We start from the raw sequence: 27,550 nt of genomic DNA on the forward strand, positions 1-27,550 counted from the left end.
GGAGATTCTGCAGAGCTCATGTTGTTCCTTTTCCCCACACACCCAAGAAATAACTCAAGATTTTTCTGTAGCACTAGGTGAAAGCAAGTAGGAGCTGCAAGAAGATGCATGGGTGGGGCCTCATTCTTGAGTGCCCGAGTTCAAGACTGCGACCAAAACAGTCACTGTGGAAAGGGAACACGGAGGCAATGAAGCAGTGTGCTTGTACAAATAGCAATGAAGTAGAAGGCTTGTAGTAGTAGTAGCAGCAACATCACAGCCTTTGCAACAGTCTCAGCAGACTTACTCATCAGAGAGGTAGTCTAAGAGCCACTTTCTACTTGTCTAGTGAACAAGACAAAAAAATCCCACATGCCTAAGACAAGTGTAAGGAGAGATGTGCTGATTACCATTGCTTTATAGAATCAGCTGGGCTGGAACTAGCCAGCCCCTTGGAAATAAGCACATCTTGTTTCCCTCCCTCCACACAAGAGCCAGTTGCATAAAGTTAGGTTGACATGTGGTAAGCATATGATTCAGATGTAACATTTCCTGGCAACTAGCCACAAGCCCAGGGGAGGATCTGCACTACTGATAATGTTGATTTTTCCCATGGCTGTCATAAAAAAGAAAAGTCTGCTGATCTCTTGAGACGTAAGCAGCAAACCCCATTCCACTGATGAGCTTTTCCACTGGTTTCACTGCAACCTTTTTTTTTTTTCTCAAAAAAAAAAAAAAGAGAGCAAAACCCAAGACATACACAGAGGTCTCTGACAGCAACCACCTTCATAAACTGAAATAACCTAAAATGAATAGGTTATAACTGTGTGCAGATTCGGTCCCTTAGCTCCAAATCACTTAGTAGAACTTCCAAGAATGGGACAAAGATAATCAAAGGATGCAGAACACCTTCCGCATAAAAACAACTAAGCAGGCTATTGCTCTTCAGCCTGGGAAAGAAATGGCTGAGGAATATGGGTCCTTAAAATAATAAGAGAAATACAGAGGGAGACAAAGGTCACGGAGATACTACTATTCACTGTTCCCTCCAATACAGGAGCTGGGAGGCAGGTGGAAGTTCAAAGCATGCGAGATTAAATGGTTCTTCCTGCAACATACCCTAAAACCATGCAATTCTTCACTGCAGTATATTGTGGATGCTTTGAATTTGCATTGGTTCAAGAACATGTTCACAGAAACTCTAGATGAATTTCTTAAATACAGCAGCATCATTTCTGGGTCAGTAGGTTACAGGGCTGCAAAATGCTGGAAGCCAGGAGACTGCTATGGTGAGCTATTACTATATCCTTGCCCTTGTTATTGAACCCCTCCCAAGGCATAGCAAAGATGGGATACAGGAATATACATAAACCTTTCTTCTGACCCAGTGTTGCTGGTTTTATGTTCTTTATGCACAAACTGAGCAAATGAATTAAAAAAAACATCAAGGCCACTTAAAGTTAACATTTTTCTATTCCTTTGGCTACCACAAACAAGAGCTCATAACATTTCTCCTATTATTGCCTGAGGAACAACTCATTTATGCATTTCTTTCAATTCTTTTCAAATTATACAACTGGCAAGTCTGAAGAGACAATCCCTGCTAATGACATCTTCTTTCAAGGCAGGTAACTGAAATTAGTTCAGAACTTCTCCAAGAGCAGGACAGAAGTAACTAATCACATCAATTTTACAACACTTGAAGGGCATCTTCATTTATAAAAGCATGTAGCTTTACTAGCAGCTTCATTGCACTATACCAGCTACTAGGAAGACAATTAACTCTATCCCAGCTGAAACCAGAACATTCAAATATGCCAACAAATAACGTACTGACATCTGATTTCATTGGGAATTTTTGGGCTGCACACTCCCAGCTTCTTCCCCAGAAGACCCAACACCAGTAAGAACTACTGGTTCCTCATTTCACAGAGAAAAACTAAAGTGAGCAAGATTTAAGATATCAGGCATCATGAATAATTAATTAGGAAAGACTAAGTTTACATGCAAAAGACACAGAAAAGCTATGTTAATAACTTTGACAGGGATAAGAGTATATTTTTCTTATTAAAAATGTATATTCTTTCATAGGTCAAAAAAACACACTTTGGGACTTCCATTACAACTTGCTAAACTGAGGTTGCATTCAAAATGGAAAAGTTTTCAGAAGCTACAACTTTCACCATTAGTCCCTTGGCAGTTTGTATTTTATGCTATTAGAGTACCAGTGAGATTCAAGATCATGCAATTACGTGTGAAATGAAGAAAACAGCAGCATGTCGATGGTGCTCATTTCACTTCTGGGCTGTCTCACTTAAGGGTGGTTTGAACAATGGGTTAATTTATCATTGTGTTTAAGGAAATTTAGCCAGCAATAGCATGCAGCCTAAGTTCTATCTGCAGAGATGCAATACCACTCCCAGACATGTTTCCCCTCCTGTGCATGCAGGTCACAGACTTGCAGAGTTTCCACATCCAGCTTAATTTCCAGTAATAATACTATAATGAATAACAGTTGGGCTCAGAGGATGGTACTCCACCTGGCCACACTCTACCTGGAGGCCAGCAAGAAGTGGTTTGTCCCAGGGCTTGTCCTGCTTAACATCTTTGTCAATGACCTGGAGGAGGTGGTGCAGCACCCCCTCCTCAAATTTGAGGATGAGACCAAAGCAAGGGGAACAATCAACATGCCAGAGGGCAGGGCTGCCACCCAGAGAGACCTAGGCAGGGTAGAGGAATGGGCCAACAGCAACCTGATGAAATTTAACAAGGATGAATGCAAAGTCCTGCACTGGGGAAGGAATAATCCCCTGCACATGGGTACAGGCTATGGACTGCCTGGTTGGAGCACAGGTCTGCTGAAAAGACCATGCAGGGTGTTGGTGGACAACATGCTGAACATGAGCCAGGTCTGTGTCCTGGCAGCAAAGAAGGTCAACAACAGCCCGGGCTGTATTAACAGGAGCACAGGCAATGGATGGAGGAAAGTTGATGAATGCTGAGTAAAAGGGGATAGTCAATCACATGTAGATACTGCATCCAGTTTGGGGACCTACAGTACAAGAAAGAGGGATTACCTGGAATGAGTTCAGTGAAGGGCCACCAGGATGGTTGGGGACTGGAGTACCTCTCCAGTGAGGAGAGGCTGAGGGAATTGGGCTTGTTGAGCCCAAGACAAGACAACTTTGAGGGGAGCATAGCAGCAGCCTGCCTCAGAGGTCATTGAGAACATAGAGCTAGGCTCTTCCCAGAGGTGCAGGGTGGGAGGACAAGAGACAACAGGCTTAAATTGACACAACAGATGTCCTCACCAGATACAAGGAAAACAATTCTCACTAATAGAATAATTAATCCTTAGACCTGGTCACCCGGAGAGGTTGCACAAACTGCATTCCTAGAGGTTTCCAAGACTGGGCAAGACCCTAAGCAGCGTGGTTTGAATTCAGTACAGACCCTGCTTTGAGAGAAAGTTGGACTATAGACCTCCTGAGATCCCTTCCAACCTGAATGGTTTTGTAATTCTATGAAAGGACATGTCACAACATTGGATAAAGATGTTGCACCATGATTAAAGTGACTCCTTAAGTAAAAATTGTAGCTAAGGGGTGCAAGACTTTGGCAACTGAGCCCTTGAACAAAGGTCTTCACAGACACCTTTCTAGAACTGCAAATAAAAAGTAAGATTTGGTGGCTGGTTTCCCAAAAAGTGTTTTGAATCAAGCAAGCCTTGTGTGTCTTAAGATTTCTCAAGTTTTGGAGTCACTGTTAGTGACAGGGTAAACAACTAACCATATTATTCTAGCCTTGTGAGCAACACATTGTTCTAACAGTGCCAAGCAACCCCATGGTGACAATGCCAAAATTCTTGCACACTAACAGCTGTTTTAAGTATTGGAACATTTCTGAAAAAGTTAAGGGATTGCAGGTTGTGCCTTCTGTTATCCTCAAAGATCAAAAACTAGTCATGAAAACAGAATTTTTCTCGTCTCAGTCACAGGACAATGGAACAAATTTGGATGGGGGGGAAAGTTTGGATCAGTTGCACTGATTAAATAGTCACACTGAATCACTTTTTTTAAAAAAAAACATTCACTTAACTATTTCTCCCACTGAATGTTGGAAGGAAAATAAGATATAGACCCATAAATCCAGTCTACAAAGACATAAACATTCTGCATGTCTTAGTTGGGACAGCCACATTTAACACTTAAACTTCACTGGTTTTCTATGCTTTGACATTAAAGCCCATTGCAGCCAAAAGCAGTTCATACTCCAACATGGAGATCTAGACAACTCACTGAGTCACAAATCCGTGCAGCTCAGATGAGACAACAGATTAAAAGTCGCAGGTCCAAGTGGATGCTTCCCTCCACTCCTTGTCCTTCCCCCTCCACAACAGGATTAACCAACAGCTTGCAAACCATGCCCTGAAGTCACTGCAGCTTACTACTTGGCACGTTGAGAGAAGCCAGCAGTCATTCCAGCTTGCTTAATATTCTGGTCAAAAGGCTGTGGCATTTCAGTATCTTCTTCAAAAGTTGCTTAGCCAACCTTCCTGCCTCTGCTATACAAGTCAAAAGTGGCTGCCTGAACAAACGCCCAACACCACATTTCCTGCAGCAGGAGCCCAAAATCTTCCACTTCCTATTTCAACTTATCACCTTGGCCACCTGGAGGAAGAGAAGCAAGTTTCACACCTCTAAACTGTGTCAGTCGAGCCAGCTCTGACCTGGTGAGTCTTCTCATTTCTTTGACACAGAGTACTAACATTATGTCTAGTTCTTGTGGTTGGAAGACCACCTTCCATATCTTCTAGGTACTTAGCACAACAGAGCCCTGACCTCCTCTCTAACGTCTCTATTCGTTACTTAAGCTACTGCAATACAAATTTCCTAAAGAAAAATATTGTGTTAACTAATGCAATGCTACATTTCTAAGCCCACAACTATAATAAAAACACAGCAAAGTATCTTCAGTGGGGGCACCTGGGATATTAACTCTTAAATGGGGGCAGACATTTGATAAAAACATCACTATCAACTATTTTTAATACAATCCTGATTTATTTAAGTAAAAAACACTATAGTCCAATTCTCAGAGAAAATTACTTCCCACATTAGATTTTTTCCCTTGTTTATAACAACTATAAGACAATTATCAGCACCACTATAGCCAACACACTCATATGGATAAATCATTCCGAGTGAGAAATATGCTTATTGCATGTTTATCCAAGGACCTTCACTCCCACACCCTACATTTTAAACACCTGCAAAAGGTGTTTATTACCTCACATATACCTCACATATACCTGTAAATATCACCTCCTATAATTAAGCCAGGCAATTAAAATCCCAACATAAGCCAGTATGCTGTCTTAAGTGCAACATTGGGTGGTCTGCCACAGACACAGTCACTTTCCTGCATCAGATTGCCTCACCTGCTGCTAAGCCCAGCTACATGGTGGTAAACATGTGCAGGTCAGGCAAAATAGTGAATTCAGAGTGTGGGACTCAGGTCAAGTAGCAGAAAGGAAAGAAGGCCATCCTCTCTTTCCCCTTTGGCAGGAGAGGATCAAAGGCAGCAGCACACACACACACACACACCCCCCATGCTCCCCTGGATATAGATCCAAGACCAGGAGGAGGCAGTGCTGACCAAGTGCTCTGCATTGCCTCAGGGGCTGCTCTATCCTGTAGTTCCAGAATCAAAATAACCAGGTGATCAACATTCAACCTTTCTCTGATGTGCATAATTCTTGATAAATCTCTCAAGTTTCTCATTATAACAGAATTAACAGTCTATGGAGGGGGGGGAATCTTTCTTCAGAAGGCTTTTGACACTGCCCCCTGCAACAGACTCATAAGGTAAACACAGCCAACACTACAACAGCAGGTAAGAAGCTGACCTTGTGATCAGTGCCAGGCAATGTTGGCAAAATAAAGAGCTCTGTTTCCTAGGGTTTGCAGGGACCACCACATCTAGCATTGTACCAGGTTTGTGTTTATTAAATTTGAAGATGTCACAAGGCTGAAATGGAGTGCAAACATACCAGAGGACAAGGTAAGAGTTCAAAGTGATCTTAAACTACAGAAACTACTCTGGAGAAGCTTCATGGGACTTTACCACGTGAGAGACTTAAGAACAATCAATTGCCTAGAAATGAGAGTCCTGAGAAGAGATTGAAAGAACTTAAACTCTCTCCTTAACCCTCCCTAAACAGCATAGGTCTTCAAATACGTAAAAGACTGCTGCAGAGAACAGATGAACATGTTCTCCATTCTCCTGCTGAGTAGGACTAGTAGTAATTGGCAAAAAGTACAGCTTAGCGCCTGATGTAGCACACTGAGGAGGAAACAGAAAACAGAGATCCCTACCAGATATTCCCACACCTAGCAGGCAGCAGCGGACAATTTGTGCATGCTTAGCATTCTGCTAGCATTTTTATAGCTATATGTTATTTTTATAGCACTACATTAAGTTAGGATTCTTGGAGGAGGCTTGAGGTGAAAGATCATATTTCAATACATTTTAAACCTCTTTACTGTTGATTCATCTTTCTTCCAGAATTCTTTTCATTGTAGCTCAGCTCATTCCTACATACCCCCTTTACATCTTGCTTTATGAGAAATATGTGCTTTGTATAATGCCAATTTATTCTTAATTGCAATGGTTTCATGTTTTTCTCTTCCTTTCTTAAAATCCACAAGTTCCCCACCTGTCCTCTTCATATCCTTGGTATTCTAGAATAAACTGCATCATAAGCAGGTATCATTCAGCAAGATTAGTTTTTACACTGCATCTCTAGATTAAAAAAAACAACCAACCAACAATCAACCCACCCCACACAGCTTAGCTGTTTTAATCAAAGCAGTGACACAAGCTACTACAGATCCTCAGGAAAAAAGAGTTATGTGCACTGTAAGAAGATTTACTAACATTTACTCACAATCAGAATCAGTCTCAATTCTTTTAAAGAAACTGAAAGTTGCATTATAAAATATGCAGATGGGTGGAGATTGGCTCAAACCTCTCTTGCATTGACAGAAATCTCAATGCAGAACCTGCACTCACATTGCAACTCTGATCCAGAATTCCTTTTCCCTTACTACTTCTGTTTGGAGAATCTAAAACAGCAGAGGTCTCAGCATAACTACGAGACTTCATTTTTCACTTCCGCCAAAAAGTGAGGAAAAGCAAACCCTGTTTAGTAACATACTTTTGCCTTTGGAAGAGCTAAATCAGACCTCCCTTCCCACACATTTCTGTCCCTGAAAGCAACCTGCAAGTCTCACAGCAAATCTAGGAATACACATTCACAATGTTTTTCTTGCTTCTCTGCTCACTCAACAGGTTCACACTCCACAGGCTGGGCTTTTAGTCTACCTTTTTTGTTACAAAGTTCATCAACACTGTATCTGTTTATCTGTTTATCTGCTCCATACAAACCACTAAGGAAATAAGCCCACAGAAGATAAGTGGGAACTCTTCAACAGCTACCTTCCTGCTGAGCCAGCAAGTGCTGTTTCTGGCACCATCTGTGTCCTGAAAGTCTGTTCTCTAGTGCTTTATTCACTAAACATGGAAAAAATATTTGGAAAGAAAATCTCTTGAAGCATCTTCTACACTGAGGAAGCTAGTTTTAAAATGTTTTAAAAGAAAGGAAAAAAAAGTGACATTTCACATAACAATTCCTTCTCAAAAGAACTCTACTTAGATCCCCATCATGTTGAAACAGAAACAACCTCTAGGTGCTTCAGTTTTAAATCACCACACCTAGACCTTCTCCTAGAAGGCATATCATTTTGTCTTGCAAATACACCTCCGGTGCTGAACACTCACAAGCTAAGTGAGAGAACACTCGAAGTTACAAATTAGGAGTAAAAACAGTATGTTACAGACTGTGGTTCAGGAAGGAGTAAGAGAGATCTATGTACTTTTCTGCAAAGACCATAGAGCAAGGGTGCTTGCTTCCAATGAGAGAGATGAGACTGGTATGTGTGGAGAATGGGAAAAGGTGGTGTGCCAAATCCTTCACTTGTCATGATTCTTAGCATCAATCTAGACTTTGTATTTGATGGGGGGTGGGGCAATTATACCCACCTACTATCACTAAAAAAGGTGCACTAATTTTTGAGTGTTTGCTTCACCAAAAAAAAAACTTTGTAACAAGTGAAACTGATTTATTTTAAAAATAAAATCTGGTCATGCACATGTCTTTCAAATTACTAAATTGATACAATAACCTCATATGCAATTTATATGCAAGCAGAAAAAAAGGAAGATGTATTCTAGAAGTGATGATGCTTTTATGGAATATGGGCACTGATCCAGCGTCCTCAAACCCAGACAGTCTAGTGAGGGAAGGGGGAAAAACGCAAACGACCTCCTGGATGAGTAGAGAACATGATCCTGGATAAGCCCATACCAGTCCAGACTCCAATTTCAGTCTGAGGCAAGTCTTAAATTTTCTTAGTTCAGACAGAGATGCTGCCTTCCCTCCACCTCCAGTTTCTCCTAGCTGGGCAAGGAGTACCCAACCCACAGGTACAGAAACCTGCAGAACCTTGCCAAAAATCTTCTTGTGAAGTTCAAATTAATTGCCAGGCAAGTTTTGTACAAACTTAACCTTGAATGCCTTGGAATACATTAGAATTTTATCTTTTACAGCTGCGCTTTAAGAGCAAGCTCTTCAGGATAGCAACCTTGTGGTTTTATTTCAATGTAGTAACTCAGCAGATTATAGCAGGTCACTATCCACCTTTCTTCTGCCACTTAGCCCTGAAAATGGTCTAAAAAGGTTATCTTACCTATTTACTTATACCATGATGGTCTGATAAGTACGCAGTGAACTCTTGCATTACCCAGAGGAAACAACTACAAGTCCAATTGCTATGGCTGGTTATCAGATTCAGTATTTTGTTCAGTAACTTAAACCCATGTGAAGGAGAAAACTAGTTGCAATATTTTTCTCCAAAAAGGCAGCCAGAAAAGCAAATAGTTAACCTGAATTTGCATACTTGGTTTATGAAAATGTTATTAATAAATGCTTGTTACTCTGTGGCCATTTACACCCACTGTTTATTTCCCAATCCGTATGAAATAACTATGGGTCAAGAGACCTACCTCACATGAGTCTTCAGGATATCCACTTTATTCCAAGGGGAAGTCAATGTTTCCTTAAGACTAAAGTTCAATGTTTTCTCTCTTCTATGGTACTAAAGGCACTAAATTTTACTAAATAGGCACACATGCCTCTTAGAAAGGTAAGAAGATACACCAGTGAAACAGTTTCAAGGTTTTCACAGGAAACTCATTTACTCTGGCATTTCATGAATCTTAAGAGCCAGCTCACATCTGCATGGAGAACAAAGCACCTGTATCAATAATGGGGCACTTTCCTCAGCTGATGTATTGCAAAACTTTCTCAGTTCAGATTAAGCTTCAATTTATTCCCTGAACGTTTTTCTTTTGAAAACCAGGCAATACTATTCTCTGGGGTGCTCAGGTGTGGGAGCTACTACCAAAATCTGTTACACTTCACACTACAAACACTTCAGCTACATTCCCCTGTGGCACCAGCATCCTTACCGCTCTTCCACACCCGCTTTCTCCAAACCCAACAAGCTGCATTTGAGAACATTATGGATGTCTTCCTTATAATAAGAGGTTTTATGGGCGATTTGTTATAAGCCAAGGACTATCTCTGTTGGGTGTGGGTGTGCACAGAGACACTTGCTGGGTCCCAGTCCCACACAGTCCAGGACTTACAGGTACCACCGTTTGACACACTGGCCACAACAGCTATGAAGCACCAGACTAGAGGCACGCACACTGACTGCTAGGGGCATACCCATAGGCTTACCACGTAAAATGCTTGTTTTCTACAAAGAACAACATTAGAACAAGGCAATTATTTCAACAGAGCTTAAGAAAATACTTTTGCAAAGAATGACACGGTAACCTTCGTAATAATGGTTACACTAGGAAAAAAAATTTCACAAGAACATTAATCTTTCTTCCATTCTTTTCACATATCCCTATGTCACTGTAAAAAGAAAGGTGTTGCAGAGTACTAAGTGTGTTTTGTATTTCAATATCAAATATACATGAAGGCTGATAGACTGAACTAACCTAGAGACCTCTTTCAGCAGTTGTTTTTAGTTTGGTTTTAAGGATTTCACACTGATTAGAAGTCAGTCTTGATGCAAGCAATTAACAAAGGAGTGATGAGACAAGCAGATTGGCACAAAGGGACTATATGAAAATTTCAGTAAAATTGCTCCAGATGCCACACATGTGTGTGCACACACTATCCCCTCAGAAAACCTTATGCAAGAACATTGGCTTCAATATAAATCCCTGTCTGTATATACATACTTTTACTCTCTCTACCAAGCAACTGGTTGCAAGAAAGACTTGTCTTAAGGAAGAATCATCCAAAACTTTCTTACAGAGCTCAAAGGAAGTTTTTGCAAGGTCTTTTAGCACCAAAAAAAGAAGATACCAGAGCCCAAGGTAAGCTTGACATAAGAATTCCCTGATGAATTTAATCACCTGTTGCTGTATTTTGTGATCAGCACTCTTTTCAGGACATATAAAACTTACCTGCTTAGTGCAGAATTGACAGACCACCGGCACTTACAAAGAAAAACTTAAGGAAGTTTGTGGACAAACCATACTTGGCAAGCAGCCCTGATGTTGCAAGAGGACCCAAAAGTATTGTACAAGTTATTTTGGGGCTTTATCCCTCTAAATTCTGCACTCAGACAAAGGGTCAAGTCTGTACAAGCAACTTCGGGACATCTATGCAAGGTTGAGATGATGTTAATAGGGACAATTTTAACTCTTCCTTGGGAACTTTAGGAAGACAAAGTGTTGTGAAAAGGTGGGGCAGAGGGAACATCTGTCTGAGGCCAGATGTCACCAGAGAAACTGCAGCAATGGAGAAGGAAAGGGAAACAATTTAAAAATCAGGAAGCAGATGGGAAACAGGGTAGATACTGCTTGTAAATTGCAGGTAATAGCTACATATGTGGAAGAAGGGACAAGCAGGTAGAAGCATTTTTATGTACTCTGCTCAACAGTGCTTACATCCACGTTTACTCATATTTTTCCAAGTCATATGCTTCTGCTCTGATACTCACTATTCCTACACAAAATCCTCAGAGGAAGTTTGTACCGAAAAATAAGTTAATCCTCAAACCATTCACCCTCAACCATTTCTATTACTACTCTTCCCAAACATTTGACAAAAAAGCAGTTATGAATTTGAAATAAAACATTATTGGGTGGATACGATTCAACTGAGGGGAGCACAAGGTTTGGGAAATGCAGAGGAAATGTTTATATGGGCAGCACACACCAGAAGGACAGACTGAAGCAACGAGAGGTGGTGTGTGCTGATATCTTACAGAAAACCTGTGGTTGACAGCTTAGGTTGGACAGAGCAATGCCTCCATTTTGCTCCAAAGCTAGGAAGCAATCGGACAGTGCAAAGAAAGAAGTAGCTGCAGATGGAAAAATCAGATGAAGAAGTCAGACCAAACCTGCTCAGAGAACAGCGCTACTGGAGCTTTGTCCTCAAACCCTCCACCCTCTAATCTCCCTCAGGCAAAAGGATGACTTACCACTAGTAAAATGTGAAAACAACATTTTAAACACATACGAGGTAGAAAAACAATAATGAAAACAGATCTGTTCTCACAGTAGCCCATCTACTGCAAAAATTATAACACTATTTGTGGAGTGTAAACAGCAAGTATACAATATATTGGTGAGAACCAATAACTGTAATAGCATGAGCAAACAATTTGCTATAATGCCACCACTACAGAGGAGCAAGGAAAAGCAAAAACAAACAAACAAAATCTAAAAGGATCAGCATTAAATTTCTGCTTTTGTAAAGTTTCTGGCCAAGTATTTAAATATGAACTTGTATTAAGTTTACTGAACTCATACACCAGACACCAGCAAGGTCCAAAATGGACGAGCTTTCAGTCAAAGAGAGTGACTGCGTCAGGAAGTCAGCATTCACCAAAGAATCCATTTCAACATTTTTTATGGTTAACTCGGAGAGCAGAAATGAAGGCAGTTATCTGAATTGCTTAGAAGGCTCTATTGTTCCCTCTTCCAAAGGATTTTTCCCCAGAACAGAATGGGTGGTGTGTGCAAAGCAAATGAAAGGTGGGGGAAGGGGAAAAGTCTTGTGGATAAAGAGAGAAACAGAAACACAGTTTTAAGCACAGATAATTTTTAAAGTAACTTCCTACCTCCCACTGCAAGTGAGGCGGGATATTTCTGATCTGAAGCTTCCGACTCCTGCAGATAAATTAAATAAAATAGTTTGTAAAAAAAACAAGAAGAAAACATTATTGTAAGATAGACTATACATAGCAGTGTCGTACATTTAAGCATCTGTCATACTAAGAGGGGCAAAACTAAATACACAACTCGAAAAACCCAACAGATCGCTGGGGGGGAATGTCAGGTCAAAACCATTTCAAGTCCAAAGAGCTGTTACAGAAATACTTGTTACACATTTGACAGCTGTTACATTTCATGAAGTCTCCGCTTTTCTTGAAGATTATTTCTATTTCAGTTTTAAGGCCTTCAGTATCTAACTCTCTCCATTATAAGTGGGTGTGATAATCCCATGTATTTGTACTGGGTTCCCCTCTACGCACTTTAAGAATTTTTTTAATTTTTTTTTTTTTTTTTAAATTCACCAAGAGGATACTTCAGGATTCTACACCTCTCCAAGAAAGATAATATAAATATGAAGAAATACATTTGCTTCAATATTAAGTTTTTCATTAGCCTAATAATGGACTATTTTCTAACATTTATATGGCTGACATTCTCCATCCCTGATCAGAAGAGTGTAGTAAGAATCAGTAAATTCATTGTATTTTCACCCCAAATTTACATCAGTTTTCACTTATCTTGTAAACAAAACATTCACTTTGAAGTGCTACTGCAAAGCCTGGCAGTGTGCTGGCTGCCTTCACAGCCAAGTCCTTTGTCTCCTCCCTTCCCCCAAAGTGAGAGAACAAATAAATGCCAGAGATGCCACAAAACCCTTGGGATTTACAAGAATGTGTAGATTAACACAGTTTCAGCTGGGCTCAGGTAGGGCATGCTGGTGGGGTCAGTCTGGCTAGGCAGGGAAGATGTGGGGAAGGGAGAGGGGACAACACAGAGCGGTCTAGCTTTGAAGGTCTCAACTACATTTTGGTTCACCAAAGCAGCTAAAGTAAGTGTCTTGTGTTCAAACACTCAGTTTTACTTAGTGTTTTAATTGCTCAATACTGACCTCTCACAGAAAAACGCTTTGCATTTTAAGGACTTCTTATAACAGAAGTTTGTTAAACTTACACAAGCCAGTAAAATCTTGCAACAAAACAAGTTTTAGAGATGTTCCTGTCTAGTAATAAAATCGAAAGCTTTCATTTTCCCCCACAGATCCTTTGAAAATGCACTCCTTTCCCTAACACCAACACCACCACCCACCCACACAGGCCTGCAGTGCGTGTTTTACATCTTGAAATGCTCTTCTCAACAGGCTTTGTTCAGGGCGCAGACGGAACTTAGGGCACAAAGCCACCTTGCCCAAACTTCTCCCCACACAGAGGTGTCACAACCCAACACTACGGCAACCACGAGATCAAGCAACAAGCACGCTTCCTCCAGAAAAGATGATCAGGTCTCGGCTGTGCAGCATTTCTCAGCTGGTTTCACTCCCTCTCAAGCAAGTAAGAGCTGATTTCAGCATTTGATCATATAAAGAGGCAAAGAAGGGAGAATGAAAACCCAAACCACACACAACTCTGTTTAAGCTTTCATCTCCAATAAAGCAAAGAAAGAGTCAGGAGCTGCTTCACTGTAATAGGGAGGTGGGGGGGGAAATTTCCTCGAAGTCTGCAAAGATTTCCTTAAACTGGAATCTCAGCTAGCAATACTGCTACAAAACAATCACCCTAAAGTAATGATATACTGCTCTGAAATATCAAAATAATCTCACACAGCAACCTGAAACTTGAAAGCTGGGTCCTAAAGTAGAACATAAAAGGGGATCTTCATTCAATATTAAAAATACTGAGAAATTTTAATGCAGAAAAATCCCAAACCACAAAATTGGCAGCCAATACGCTGTTCAATGTGCTTCAAACTGTGTCATGCCATTAGTCTCCCACACTTGTAGATTCAAATTAAAATTCATGAGAGTTTTGTAGCAAGGAGTGTCACTTGCAGAAGGATCCGAGTATGCAACAGCTCAGCCAACACACCAACAACAGGTCTCACCCCATCTCCACACCAAGCTAGATAACAAATGCTCACGCTGAGCGCTGTATATCCACTGGTGAGAAGGAGAGCAAGAAAAAGTCCTTTCCAGAAGCATGTATACAAGTTTCACACACACAACTACCACCTCACATTTCATTCCAGAAGAAAAACCTACGTATCTTCTCCTTTACTAGCCAACACTTGAAAGGTGGACCAAATAAAAGGCAATCTCTATGTTTAATCAACAAAGGACATAACACAAGGTTCAGAAGCTTTTTTTCTTCCCAGATGACTTCAAGGAACTGAAAAGTTTGATGCAATTTAAAACTTTTGCCAGCCAACATTTGTATTACAGAAATAACTTGAACATCCTGAAAGGGAGGAGGAGGAGGAAGGGAGAGTACAAGGAAGAAATGCCACCTTAAAACAACCAGTTCCTCTACCCCATTCATAAAGAGCCAAAGGAAACGGCAAGCCAAGTACAAAACGGGTACAGTCCTGCTGTGCACCTCAATTTATGGCAATAGTGAGACACCTATTGTACAAAACTGAAAGGTCACTTCAAAAATACAAGAATAGCTATATGAATCATTTAATTTGAAACTATTTACACCTTCATCAGTTGCTTGGCTGCACTGCAAGTAATTTTAACTTGTCACACAATGCACTAGTTTGAAGTCTGGTCTTTACTGATGCATGTGAAAATTTAATTTTATTTTTTTTACACTATTGCTGTATCACAATTAGCAATAGAAAAAAAAAATAAAGCTTTGCGTGGCCAAGAGATGAATCACACAGAACCACTGTAAGATAAAAGATCACGAACACCTTTGAGACTTCCACATTTCAGTTACTATCAAGCTCCTATAAAAAAAAATCTAAATATATTTCTTAAAATTACATAAAAACCACACAAAGCTTGTAACCTCTTTCCCCCTCTGCCCTTCTCCCCACACAGAAAGAACAGATAGAAATGACAGAGGTGTTTCTGTGTTCCCAGGACCAGAATGAGCACTGACCTAGCAGCGAGCAGGCAGAGACCAAATCCCCCACGTGCTGCGATAACCTGCGCAGCTCCTGCTCGGAGGATCGCTTCTCCCGCGCTTTGGCAGCCCCATACAGCTCCTCACTGCAGGATGGCGTTAGTGATTTGCAGTCACCTCTGCTGCGTGCACGTGAATCCACAGAGAATCAGCTCTCAAATTCCTCAAGAAAAATCCCAAACCAAATGCAAATATACAGCAAAGAGTAAGGAACAAAGCTCGGTCTGACTGAATTTACCAGAGTGACGACAGCTTCCATGAGGATGGATTCTGACTTCAGAAAACATGCTTTTGCACAGGGACACAACTCTACACAATAAATGGGGAAAGGAAAGACAAAAATATGGGAGAATCTTCCTGGAAATACTCTCTCACAGACAATGTCAGGTCTTTTGGGGTGCTTTCTATCTTCCTCATAACCCTATTTTCTTCAGCAAAGTACAGTATAAGCAAAGCTCCTACAGCTTTCACATCCCAGGCAGCATAAACCTACAGGAGGTTTTATTTTGTTTTGAAATAATCTCAAGATTTTTTACTTTACAACTACTTGCAGTCATACCAGGTGTGTAAGACAAGAAATAGTCCTTTCAAATTCCATGAAGGTATTTTATTACAATAGTTTCATTTAATATATAGCTCACCTAGTCTTAATAAATCCTCGGTAAAGCATTGCCAGCATATCAATGTGATTCATGTAAGCATTGTGTACACACTTTTTCCAGTTTAAGCAAATTTCTTAATTAATTTCTTCCATTCTAAATAGGCATTGCAAATAGATGTCAACTGAAAAAGAAGTCTGGGCAAATTATGTTTGTGCTTTGTGTCATATGAAAGTTTTTGAAAGCTACCTATAGTTCACAGCATGTGAACAGGTATTGCCACTTGTTTCTCTTTTTTCAAAGATTTAACTTTTATTGGGTAAGAAGAAATATATCCATAAGCAATCATTTGGCAATAATTTACTTTTCTTAAGAGGAATTGCGCACATACTAATTCTTATTTTCAGGTATTATGCAGACAACTGGATTCAGTTACTTCAAGCCACTGCTGGTGGCTGTACATCAACATATTTATTCTGGGGATGTTGAGACATGGAGCCTTGTGTTTGGGGGACATGAATATCTCTGCTACACTGAAAGCAGGTAAAACAAAGAGACATCATTGTGCCTCTTCACGAGGAAGGTAGCGTATTTGTGCTATGTTCCTCTGCAGAGGCAGAAAGGGTGAAGTACCATAAAGACAGATATTTTGCTAAAAGCCATCTTAGTGATCTCTGAAGGGGTAATCTCTCATATGTAAATACGGAGAACACTTGCAAAGGGACACTCACTGCTCCCAACCCATGAGACCCTTCCTTCCACACGTATGAAACAATAAACATGTCTTAGGGAAAAGGTGGTGGGAGGAGGGAAGAAAACCTACAGTTTCAGCATTCTCTTTCTTTTACGTGTACTCTTTCCTTCTCTGTCTGCCCTCCCTATATACATGAGGTTTTTTTCTTCAACCTATCAAAATCCTCTTGGGTTAAAAAGGTCTCAAGAATTGTCCATATTTGCATCCCTGCATTAAATAAAATCTCACTATACATTTTCACTCACCAATACAATCTCACTGTGTGTTTTATGTGACATTTAGCAAAAGCAAATCACATAAGACCCGCACTTCCCCTTAAGGGACAACAATTTTATGAAACAGAAGGCATACAATTATAAAGCAAAGAACAATAAAGTATCACGCCTTTGCTCACAGTCCCAATTTTTTATATCTCATAGGAGTGTCAAAATTTGACTGTTTCAGAGGGGAGCATACACACAGGTATCGAAGCAACTGCACTTCCACACTATCATTGTGCCCACACTCTTACCAGACCCCTCTCACCATCCTCCCTCCCCCCAGAGACCTGCTGCCTCCTGCTTTTTAATTCCCATTTCTCAATAATAATGCCATGTAATAGTCTCTTATTTCAGGAGCCATACGAACTACACACAGTGTTAATGCCTTAAACCTGCACAGCACAAACACACTCCTTTTTAAACAAAAATCTATGGAAAAAAAGAGTTAAACATTTGAAAGGAGATCAAGTGAACATCAACAATGTTAGTCCATTCAATTGTTTGAACTCAATACCTACGGGATAGAAAGTAAATGGTCTACCTTTTCCACTCTTAGGAACATGCAAAGAGCAAGTGCTTGTTCATTTCATCCACTCTAGCTAGGCACTGCTATACTAGCTACCTGGAAAAAGTCTTGCCACCTCACACGAACAGCACAGATGCAGAGTACGCCAATACACACCCGCACTGAGTGCTATTACACACTTGTGCTGCCTCAGACTTTGCGGTCCCCTGGCCCCGATAGCTATGTGCGATGCCCCTGCAAACCCACTCACTAAAACAACCATTTTTCTCCCTGAGCTCCTAAGAGCTGCCTAAAGACAAAACCCATAATTTCTCAAGCTTACTTCACTGACAACACAAACTTAACATAGACATCCAGAGATGAAATATTTAAAAAAACCAAACCACCACAAAACAACAACAAAAACCTGCTATGGACTAACACCATACAGTGAGAAACAACTTATGTATAAAAAGTCCTCACATGCACAGCTATAGAAACAAAGTTAGCAACTCCTATAGCCAAATGGAAAACTGCTGGTAATCAACTAAATTTATAGGGGAAGAGTTGTCTTATTGTTTACTCTGCAGCCAGTAAAATAAAAACAGGCAAGAAAAACCCAACACAAAAAGCTACCCCCACACACAGAGTTTATTAGTTTCTCCCCCTCAGGTTGCTTCAAATAGCTGATGCTTTATCACAACACAGTGAATCAGTGTTTTTAATGCTCTTCTAGTGTGGGGAGGGAGAAAGCAGGTTTACAGGACAAAATAAAAAAAATCCTTAACTCTAATTCATATTAGTGTGGTTGGGGAAAAAAGGAGAAGCGTTTTTTTAGTTACAAAGTGAGAGAGAGGGGTTCTCCTCATCTTCATTGTATCTCCTACATCTTCATGGTAAATGCAGGTAATGATATAGATTAAGCCACTGGAGTAGCTTGTCCTGTAAGCAGTGCCACAGTCCCTGCCTGCCTCCTGACTTCACACTGAAATTCCCGGTTTAAGCAATCTTTTCAGTTTTTTTAAGTTGTTCACATTTGATTCCTGAAAGCACCTAACAAATAAGTCCATCCAAATAAAGCTTATTGAACATGCATTCTAAACCATCTTTTTATATATATAGAAAATTATATATGTATATACATGCACAATTATATATCTCCATTTGCTTATTCCTTACAAGTAGTTCTGATAAATACAAAAGCAAAGGGTCACACTCCCTACCTAGAAAGTAGGTATACTGAATTTCTGTTAAAAACCCACTCAGGTTCAGTGAAGTGACAAACAGCATTTTTTATATCACTTCTATTAAAAGGTAATTAATTTCTAGTGCATATTACAAGGCACACTGATGACACAGTTACTGTATTTTATCAAATCAAGCCATTAGCTTGTGAACCAGAAAGTTCATCCTGATGCCTTACCTACAGAAGAAAGGAGAATGGTTTCAAATACTGACTTGTTAACAAACATCACCACTTTTTACACACTGATCTGGATGGCAGAATACTTGAAGAGGAAATGTTATTGCTCCAATTTCAGACCAAATTCAGCAATTCAAGCAAAGCTTGGCTAAGCCACAGGCAAACTGCAGCAGTAGTTCTCTTTGTGTCGCCTCATTATTTAATCCCAGACCTGGATTTAAAAGCACTCTTCTACCACTCAGAATAATGATTTTCCATAAAATTTAGACACAAAAAAAATTTTTCTCAAAGTTCATGCAAGACATAACAGTTGACTCCTAACCACACTCTTCCCCTTTCATCTTGCACATGCAACCCACCAAAGTAGCTGCTTTGGAAAGGTGTATTATCTCAGCATTCAAGACAAAAATCTGGCTCTTGGATTACCTCACGGATCCCTCTCTGCTGATGATCAAATTTCCTACTAGTGCCTGTGAAACATCGGATTTGCTTACTACTTTCCACCAGGACGAACAATCAGAAAGCTGTCCATGGGACCAGCACACCGTGCAGCTCTACTCCCTAAAGCCACCAGCCAAATGACTGGGCACAGGGCTGCGCTCTCCTTGCAGGATAAACTCAAATACTCTGAAAGAGACTGGACGTTTGTGGACAGGAGATCATAGCTCAAGAGGCACAACCAGAAGATTTATATTGGCACATCCAAGTTACATCACAGAAAACAGGTAAATCAACCAATTTAAGTCTGACTGTAGTTCTTATGTTTATGTAGATTAGCCAGATAGTAGGCTTTCACCTATTACCATTTGCTTCAGGATTTCAGTTCGACAATTCTTCACATCACTAATTAGACTAAAAGCTTATATTCATTATTTGTAAATTCCCTTGAGTGGTCCATAAAGACATTTTAAAAAGAAAATTCTAAAGATTCTGCCATTACCATACTAATGTTGAAGTTGTCATTTAAAAAAACTTTCATTTTCCAGGTGTTGTTAATGAGAAGGCTGTTAAGATTTTTTTTTTCATTAAAGAATTAAGCATTGCTTTAAATTTAATGAGCAGTTCCAGTATCCTTTAGGAAAATGGGCTTTCATCTACCTTTGTGGCTTCTGACGTTTCAGGCCTTTTCTCTTGCTCCATGCCAAAATTCTTTGAAGAGACTGAAACAGAATTGGGGGTGGGGTGTTTGTTTGCCCCCCCCCCCCTTGTTGGGGGGGGGGGCTTTTTTCCTAAATGCCACAGTTCCTCTTTCCTTCCTCCTCAGAGCAGGGGTCTGTATTCCTTAAACAATTGTACTACTGAGCTGATTTTGTTGACAAAACATTTTAGAGCTATGGTCACTTCCCATTTATTCTCCCACCCCACCACCAACTTGCAATTAACTGGGATACGGATAACAGGGAAAACACTCAGGAGGTATATGGAAGACTGAAAATAACATCTTTAAATGCAAAAGTGCTTCTAAACATGCAAAAAAAATTGTCTAAAGTCCTGATCAGTATGAAGTAACTAGTAATCCCCTAATGATGGGACACAATGCTCATCTTTTATCTTTCTCCTCCCCATCCCTCCTTTGCTTCAGCCACCAAAATAGCTAAAGGCTTCTTCTCTCCAGCCCCAATGGGGGCTGCTGGTTGAAGCAGTCAGTATTTCCACTATGGACTAATTGAAGTTTTACATCAGCTGTAAACAGCAGCTCCAGACTGAAACTTGCATATGACATCCCTGCAATACATAGCCAAGTGAGGGGCTGGAGAGCTCTAGACAGGGAAATGAAAAGACTTTTTTTTTTTTTTTTTTTAATTTTTAGTGAATTCAGCTCCTTTCAAAGAGCCCATGGAGGAGAAAAAAAAATGGTGTAGGACACATCAGTGTCATTTCTGAAGCAAAAAAGTGTACCAAGACTTGAATAATGAAAAAGGCCAACAAGATACTTTGTTCCACGAAGCAGCTGCTGGGTATACCCTCATAGTGCTTTTATTTTGCATGTCTTCCCTACTATCATCACTTACTACACAGAAGTTTGCACATCAGATAGAAACCTCATGGAAATAAGTGACAAAGATATCACGTACAATGTAAAAATTTTGGCACTTTTTTGGGTTTTTTTTTTGTTTGGTTTGGTTTGGGGGGGGGGGGGTTGTTTGTTTTGTTTTGGTTTTTTTTACACAGGAGGTACAGCACCAGATTAGATCTTATCCTAACAATGGCTCAGTGATTCACCCTTCTCAGATTGAAATATCTAAATAAAATTAGCAGCGTTCCTTGACAAACTCAGTAGCCACCATGCTGCTGAGACCAACTTGCTCAACCATGAGCCTGTGTTTGCAGAGAACATGGGAAATACTTTCCGGATTCCTTACGCCACAGCTATAGACAGGGAGTCTAACCCATTTTGGTCTCTTTCAGATGAGGCTCGAGTGAAACTAAGTTTGTTCGTACTCAGTTTAAATTCACCGTGTGCTCCAGATTAACCAGTCATGTTCAGTTCTGGTTTGGGGGGTGGAAGGGAAGCAAAATAAGACTTGAAGTAAAACAGCAAGAGTTGCTCTGCCTATACACTTAGAGCATGTAATTTCAAGACCTCTGCTACATAGGCTTAGAGAGCAGGGAACCTCTATTTGCTACTTTTTTTGCTATTGAACACCCGATTTAAACCTTTCAGGTTGAGAGCAAGCTACTTTGGAGCTTAAACTGAGTGAGGTGTTAGGGTAGTTCAGGGACACAACCTAGCATATACTTCTCCACTGTCGTTTCACCCCACACACAGGCTTTTTAAAGAAAACCCTGTCTGCTGCTTCTCTCAGGCTACTTTACAAAAAATGACACAAATTAATTGTCCAATTCCTAAAATTATCTCAGTAACTGAAGATTTCTGTGGGGTCTGGGAAATGAAAACACACTGAAACACTCATGCTGCTGAAAGCACCATTTAACTTCAAAAAGCTTGTATGCTGTAACTAGAATAAATGAAAAATCTTGCTTAGTCTGATTTTAAGTGTATATGTAAACTTCAGCTAACAGACAGGCTCACTAGCATTTTCAATTCTCTTCTATGATATAAAAGGATATTAACAAGGGCAAACTACTTCATTTAGGCAACTGTCTATATAATAATGTCTAAAAATATTAATAAAGTCCTGGTGCTTAAAAGAACAAAATAAACCAAAAGCAGAGTTAACAAGAGCACAGAGTAAGTCAACATTTTCAAGTATACAGCCACATGTTTCAGGCTCTTTCCAGTGTTTAAATGCACTCTTAAAAAATGTAGTGTGTGTGTGTACATGCACACGCATGCATACTTTCACTCTGCATCCGTCCTGGCCAAAACCTCCATTCTTATTACTTTTTTCATAAATACATATATTACTTAACTTTGCAAGAAGACAGCTTTATACTGACATGAAAATTGACCATTTAAGAGATATACTATGCTCATCATCTGATGTTCCAGCAAAGCCTAACAAAGACCTGCAGTTAGCGTGCTCATGTGGCTAAAGTTTTTTTTTAAATTGAAAAAATCCTCATTACTACTTTACACCTTTCAATCTCAAGACAAACCAAGCAAAGTTCAAAAAGCACTAGCAAGACAAATAGCTTCTTTTAAATCTTCTAGACCACACTAACAGGAATAGATTAAGTAGAATACTTCACCAGTTTTACAACAGAAGAAAAGTCAAATTTACCATACATTTCCTATTATTTTTGCTTTAAAATAAGTTCTTCCATCTCAAAGGATTCAGTACAATAAACCTTATTCATACAAGTTTTTAAAAAAACAGAAACTTTTAATGTATAAACTGATGCACCCAATGACTAAGACATTGCACAGATACCAGTTATCACTTTGATGCTCCAGTAATTATTTTATTAGTACACTTTGTTGAACTAATTGAATACTAACAAGAAGAAATAGCACTCAAGTGCTAGCCCTTACTAATGGCAATTCCACGTAGCCTTAAACTAAGTGACCTAAAGGAGATGAGATATAACACCTCTACTGGAGAAGTGCTAGAATGTGTGGGTTTTGCACTATCACCATCAAGTAGTTTTCCTTCCTTTCTCTTGCCCTGTCAAAACCCAAAAGTCATAGAAAGAGACCGCTCTGCTGTTTGGCTTTGTCATTTTTCTGCTGAATGTCACCAGATGCAGAATTAAAAAAAAAAAAAAAAAAAAACAAAAACACAAAACCAACAACAACAACAAAAAAACACACATTGCTTTTTCTATACTTAAATTGCTTGCAAAGAGAAACAAATTAGGCTTATGGTTTCCAGGCATTATTGTCATTTCTTTTAAGTAATTTTCTCTGAAGAGTTCTCCCCCCAAAATGAAATCCCATTCAATTACACAAAAATTGTGTGGACAGAACAGCACCAAATAAAATCATTTCCTAGCTGTACTTACAGAAAAAAGTTACATGATATTTAGAACAACTGCGTACTCTCCCCTCAAAAACTTTTATACCTCTGAAGTGTAGAATGCACCATCTTTCTGTTAGGATGTAAAGCTAAATAATACACACTTTGGACACATACACAATATTTTCTACATTAAGTTTTGATCTAAAAACAGGTTACTGGAAAAAAATTAACTGTTTGATTAACATGTTTTAAGAAGTTAAATTTATAAAGTAATAACCACCATGCAAAGTTTTCTATTGTCTACAAAGCTTATTTTCTCCTTTTTTTATAGGGCAATAATTTTGATCAGGGTAAGTACATCTACACTAGTAAATCCACATTCACACTAAATATTTTGTACTGGCATAGTTAAAGCATCACAGCTTGTGCGTAAAGAGTCTTTCACAATTTTTTTTATATTTACTTAATAGACATATTGTTAATTATAACTTTCATTAAACTTTATTTTTAAGAATTACCAAAACAATCCTCTGTGCTTTTGTCATAGCAGCTTTGATTAGTGCACACAAGCTTACATAGTATAATATATGAAAGCAATCCCTGAGCTTTCATACCAGGCCTTGACGAAAGCCTTGGAGTATCATTTCATTCTGTTCAACTGGAAAAGCCAACAACTAAAATTCAATTGTTCACAAATTTTAAATTTTGCAACATTTCAATTTTACAATTTCTTTCAAAGGCAAGTTATGATGAAAAATCACTTGTATATAAGAGGTGTAAGTATATTTTCTTTAGTAACCTTTACAGTTAATATTTAATAGTCTCCCCATGCTTTCATAATACTATAAAAAAACCTGCCATGATTAAGAAGTGGCATATAAAGCAATTATAAGATAACCGCTATCACCTTTTAAATAACTCCATTATTTTTCATTTCTTTTTTCACAGAAAACATAGAATATAGTGCATGTTTTGAGGATGAAGATCAGAGTGAGCATTGACTTTTTCACTGTCACTGTAGATTTAAATACACTGTTATGATCAGAGAACAAAAAAAATACTTTACATTTCTGCACTGAAAACCATATTCTTTACATAGGGTAGCATTTAACATTTACACTATTTTAGTTTGCTTTGCATTAAACTGAGCAAAATTGTAAATTTGGATCACTTAGTTTCAGAGCGGAGAAAAGGCCTATATCATGTTACAGCTAACCAGTTAATTCATAAGTACGATTTACATAAGTATAATTTTATTATCTAGTATTTTGCTAGATATTCAAATTGAGATTAGGAACAAAGTTCATATGAAAGTTGATGATAATTTTGACCAAGTTTAATTAATTATTTAACAGTTAATTACTTCAAATTTAGTTTGTATACAGATGTGCAAACCTATTATCACACCAAGGCAGTAATTGCTATCTTCTTTTCACAATCATACGGTACTGATTTGTTAACAGAGATACCTAAATTAGGTGGTACCTGCCCCCACTAGCAGATCAAGTTGCTTTTACCTGAGAGCATAGCTTAGCATAGTTTAAACACACCTTGCAGAGCTTTGAAATTCAACCATTCCATCTGCATATAGATATGCCCAACAATTGAGGATTTAAGAAGAACATTTTAAAGAAATAAAGAGCAAGAGAAAGCTAAAAGCACTGAATTACAAAGAAAAAAAAATCAGCATAAGGAAGATGATGATGTTATAAGATAACTATTCAACCACAGAAAAAAAATGATCCTTCTTTAGGGAGTTACTGATCATTTTCTGCTAACACTACTGTTTGTGTATCTTCTTCACTCCCTCCCCCATCATCACCCCCCAGAAATTCAGCTCATTTCAAACCATGCTGGCACCAGCTTCCTGCCTAGTACTGGACTACACAGTGAGGGACAACTACCAGTAACAACCAGAACTGGAGCTACCAAAAGCCTCAAAACAAAGCAATTGCTCCCTCCCTCTCCTTCCCCAAACCTCAAAGACATGCTTTAATACTTTGTAACCACATGCATGTTATCCACAGAGTGCAAGGAAAGTTCACAGAGCTGGATGTTAGAGGGAAAAGAAACAGGTCAGGGCACCTGCTCAGACCCCCCAAACCAGGCAAAGCTCTCCTCATCTAGCCCAAGTCTCATCAGGTAGGACACGCACCACAGCCATCTCCAGAAAACTATCACTACTCAAATGCCATTTCTTCCTCAGGAACTTGCAGAGCTTCATCATGGTGAAACATGACTAAGTTTTGGACAGATTTTTCCATGCCTTGCCTTTTTTTCCTTTTTCCTTTTTTTCTTTTTTTTTTTTTCTTTTCTTTTAAAGAGTACCACCCAAAACGATACACTCAGTGACACAAGTCAGGACTAGGTCAAAGAGCAGCTTTCTGGAATACAAAACCACATGAGATTTCCACCAACACTCTATAGCTAAAAAGTTAAGATAGCTTGAACTTTCATTTGAAAAGCCATTTTGAAGAGCTGCAGTACAAAACACAGCACTGCTATACAGCAGGAGACTGACGTAACCACATGTGTGATGCTGGATCTGTACTATCGTTCATGCATTCAGAAGTAGCATTTTCATGTTAAGATACTGAACTTAATCCAATGTATGCAAAACCAGTAAGAGTCACAGTAAGTGAACTGTGTGGATCAGGCAATGTGAGCAAAAGGGCCAGGAAGAAAAGCAATGTACATAAGCTTATTATTTGCCACTGAGGCAGGCAAAAGTCAACCACAGCAAGTGAATGTAATTTGTGATTTTACTGAAGATAGTCAAACACAAAGGTAAAGCAATCTTTAACTCAATCTAAAAGCTTGAATAGTTCTACAAATTATAATGATAAATCTTTTCCCAAGATTACTCTGAAGGAGTGATAGGTAGCTTCAACTTTATATGGCTTAAGCACACGCTACATACCTGAAAAGATAATTTTGCTCATGATCTGAGTTTAATTGAACAACTGTCATCAAGCCCAGTTGGACAAAGGGTGTGTACTCCACAGCTTTATGTAAAAGATCACAGTTCTATGTTAAATGCAGAATTTGGGGTATATTTACATGCCAGCAGTCAATTCATGTTTAAGAGAGCAGCCAGGGTAGAAGAAGGGGTAGAAATCACATTAGTTATAAAAATTCCCTCTCAGCTGTACAACAGAAAAAAAAAAAGAAAACTTCTAAATAGACATATACAACTCACTCTAAGCAAACACATTGTTAATGCAAACAAAACAAGCAGCAACCCAAACCAAGTTACCAAATAAAACAGGACCTCACTGTTTGCTATTAGGACTCGGACCATCGCTGAGAAACAAACTTAGCATTTCATAAATAAATGAAGGGTCACCTACTTTTTGACTACCAGAACCTAATGTGGAGTGTTTGGGTGTTATGTTTTGGTGGTTGGGTTTTTTTTTGGTTTGGGATTTTGGTTTTTGGGGGGTTTGGGGTTTTTTTTTGGGGGGGGGGGGTGTTTGTTCTTTGTGGGTTTTTTTTCCTTCGGGGGGGGGGTAAGAAAAATAGTTTAATAGAAAAAGCATTCTGGTGCATCTTCAAATGAATGAGTATTAGCAGTGTAAAAACAATATTTAAAAAAAAATCTCTGCTCTGACTTGAGCTGTCCATTTCTCAAGTATTTTGTACATGTTATTAGAAACAACTTAAATACCTGTGGCTGTACACTAGGATCCTCCAATTCCTTCATTAAGTGTTAATAAAATCTACAGACCACATTAAACCACATGCTTACCATCTCTTAGTATGTATTTGAAATTTAAAGAGAATCTGAATTCATAGACAGTTTTAAATGCCTATCTTCCTTGAAAGTTGCACGTTTCTTAAAAGTATCCTACATTAAAAATTTCTGTACAGGTACAAAGTTCATACAATTGGGGAACAAACAAGTATTGAGATATTCCAGCACTTCTGTTAGGGTCAAAAGGAGTACCACCTGGTTAGCAACAGCAGTTTTTAGCTCTCTGTCACCAAGTTATGTTGCTGCCCACCACCACCTGGAACTTGCTTAAATAACTGAACTTCTATTAACACAAAGCTCACCGTATAGGAACTCTTGTTGTTGATCAGCACCCACTGCGATCAATACCACTAAAAGACACTTAGCATTGAATCCCTCTCACTTGACCCTGGTGAATAGCTGCCTCTGCACACCAGAGAGCTGGTTTTCCACAAAGATAGATGTGGTTCATTCAGGGATCCGGTTCCCTTGGTAGGAAAGACTCGTGTGCTCTTTACAGTGCAGCAGTACACATCTGTAACAGACCAGTGCCTTGATGGCAAGGGGAACTTTGTACAAGCTGGTATACAATCAGTAAACTCAT

At 39.2% G+C, this 27,550-nt stretch overlaps 1 protein-coding gene across 2 annotated transcripts in view; it reads right to left on the reverse strand.

Annotated features, from left to right (window-relative positions):
- Positions 1–27,550, reverse strand: part of IGF2BP3 (insulin like growth factor 2 mRNA binding protein 3) — a 116,671-nt gene that overhangs the window by 78,651 nt on the left and 10,470 nt on the right. For both annotated transcript variants that reach the window (XM_075050712.1, XM_075050720.1), the window contains one exon: positions 12,252–12,300. In XM_075050712.1, the coding sequence (XP_074906813.1) occupies positions 12,252–12,300 (49 nt within the window). The remainder of the gene's footprint in view (positions 1–12,251; positions 12,301–27,550) is intronic.

Source organism: Buteo buteo, chromosome 2 (genome assembly GCF_964188355.1).
Source record: "Buteo buteo chromosome 2, bButBut1.hap1.1, whole genome shotgun sequence".
NCBI lineage: Eukaryota > Metazoa > Chordata > Aves > Accipitriformes > Accipitridae > Buteo > Buteo buteo.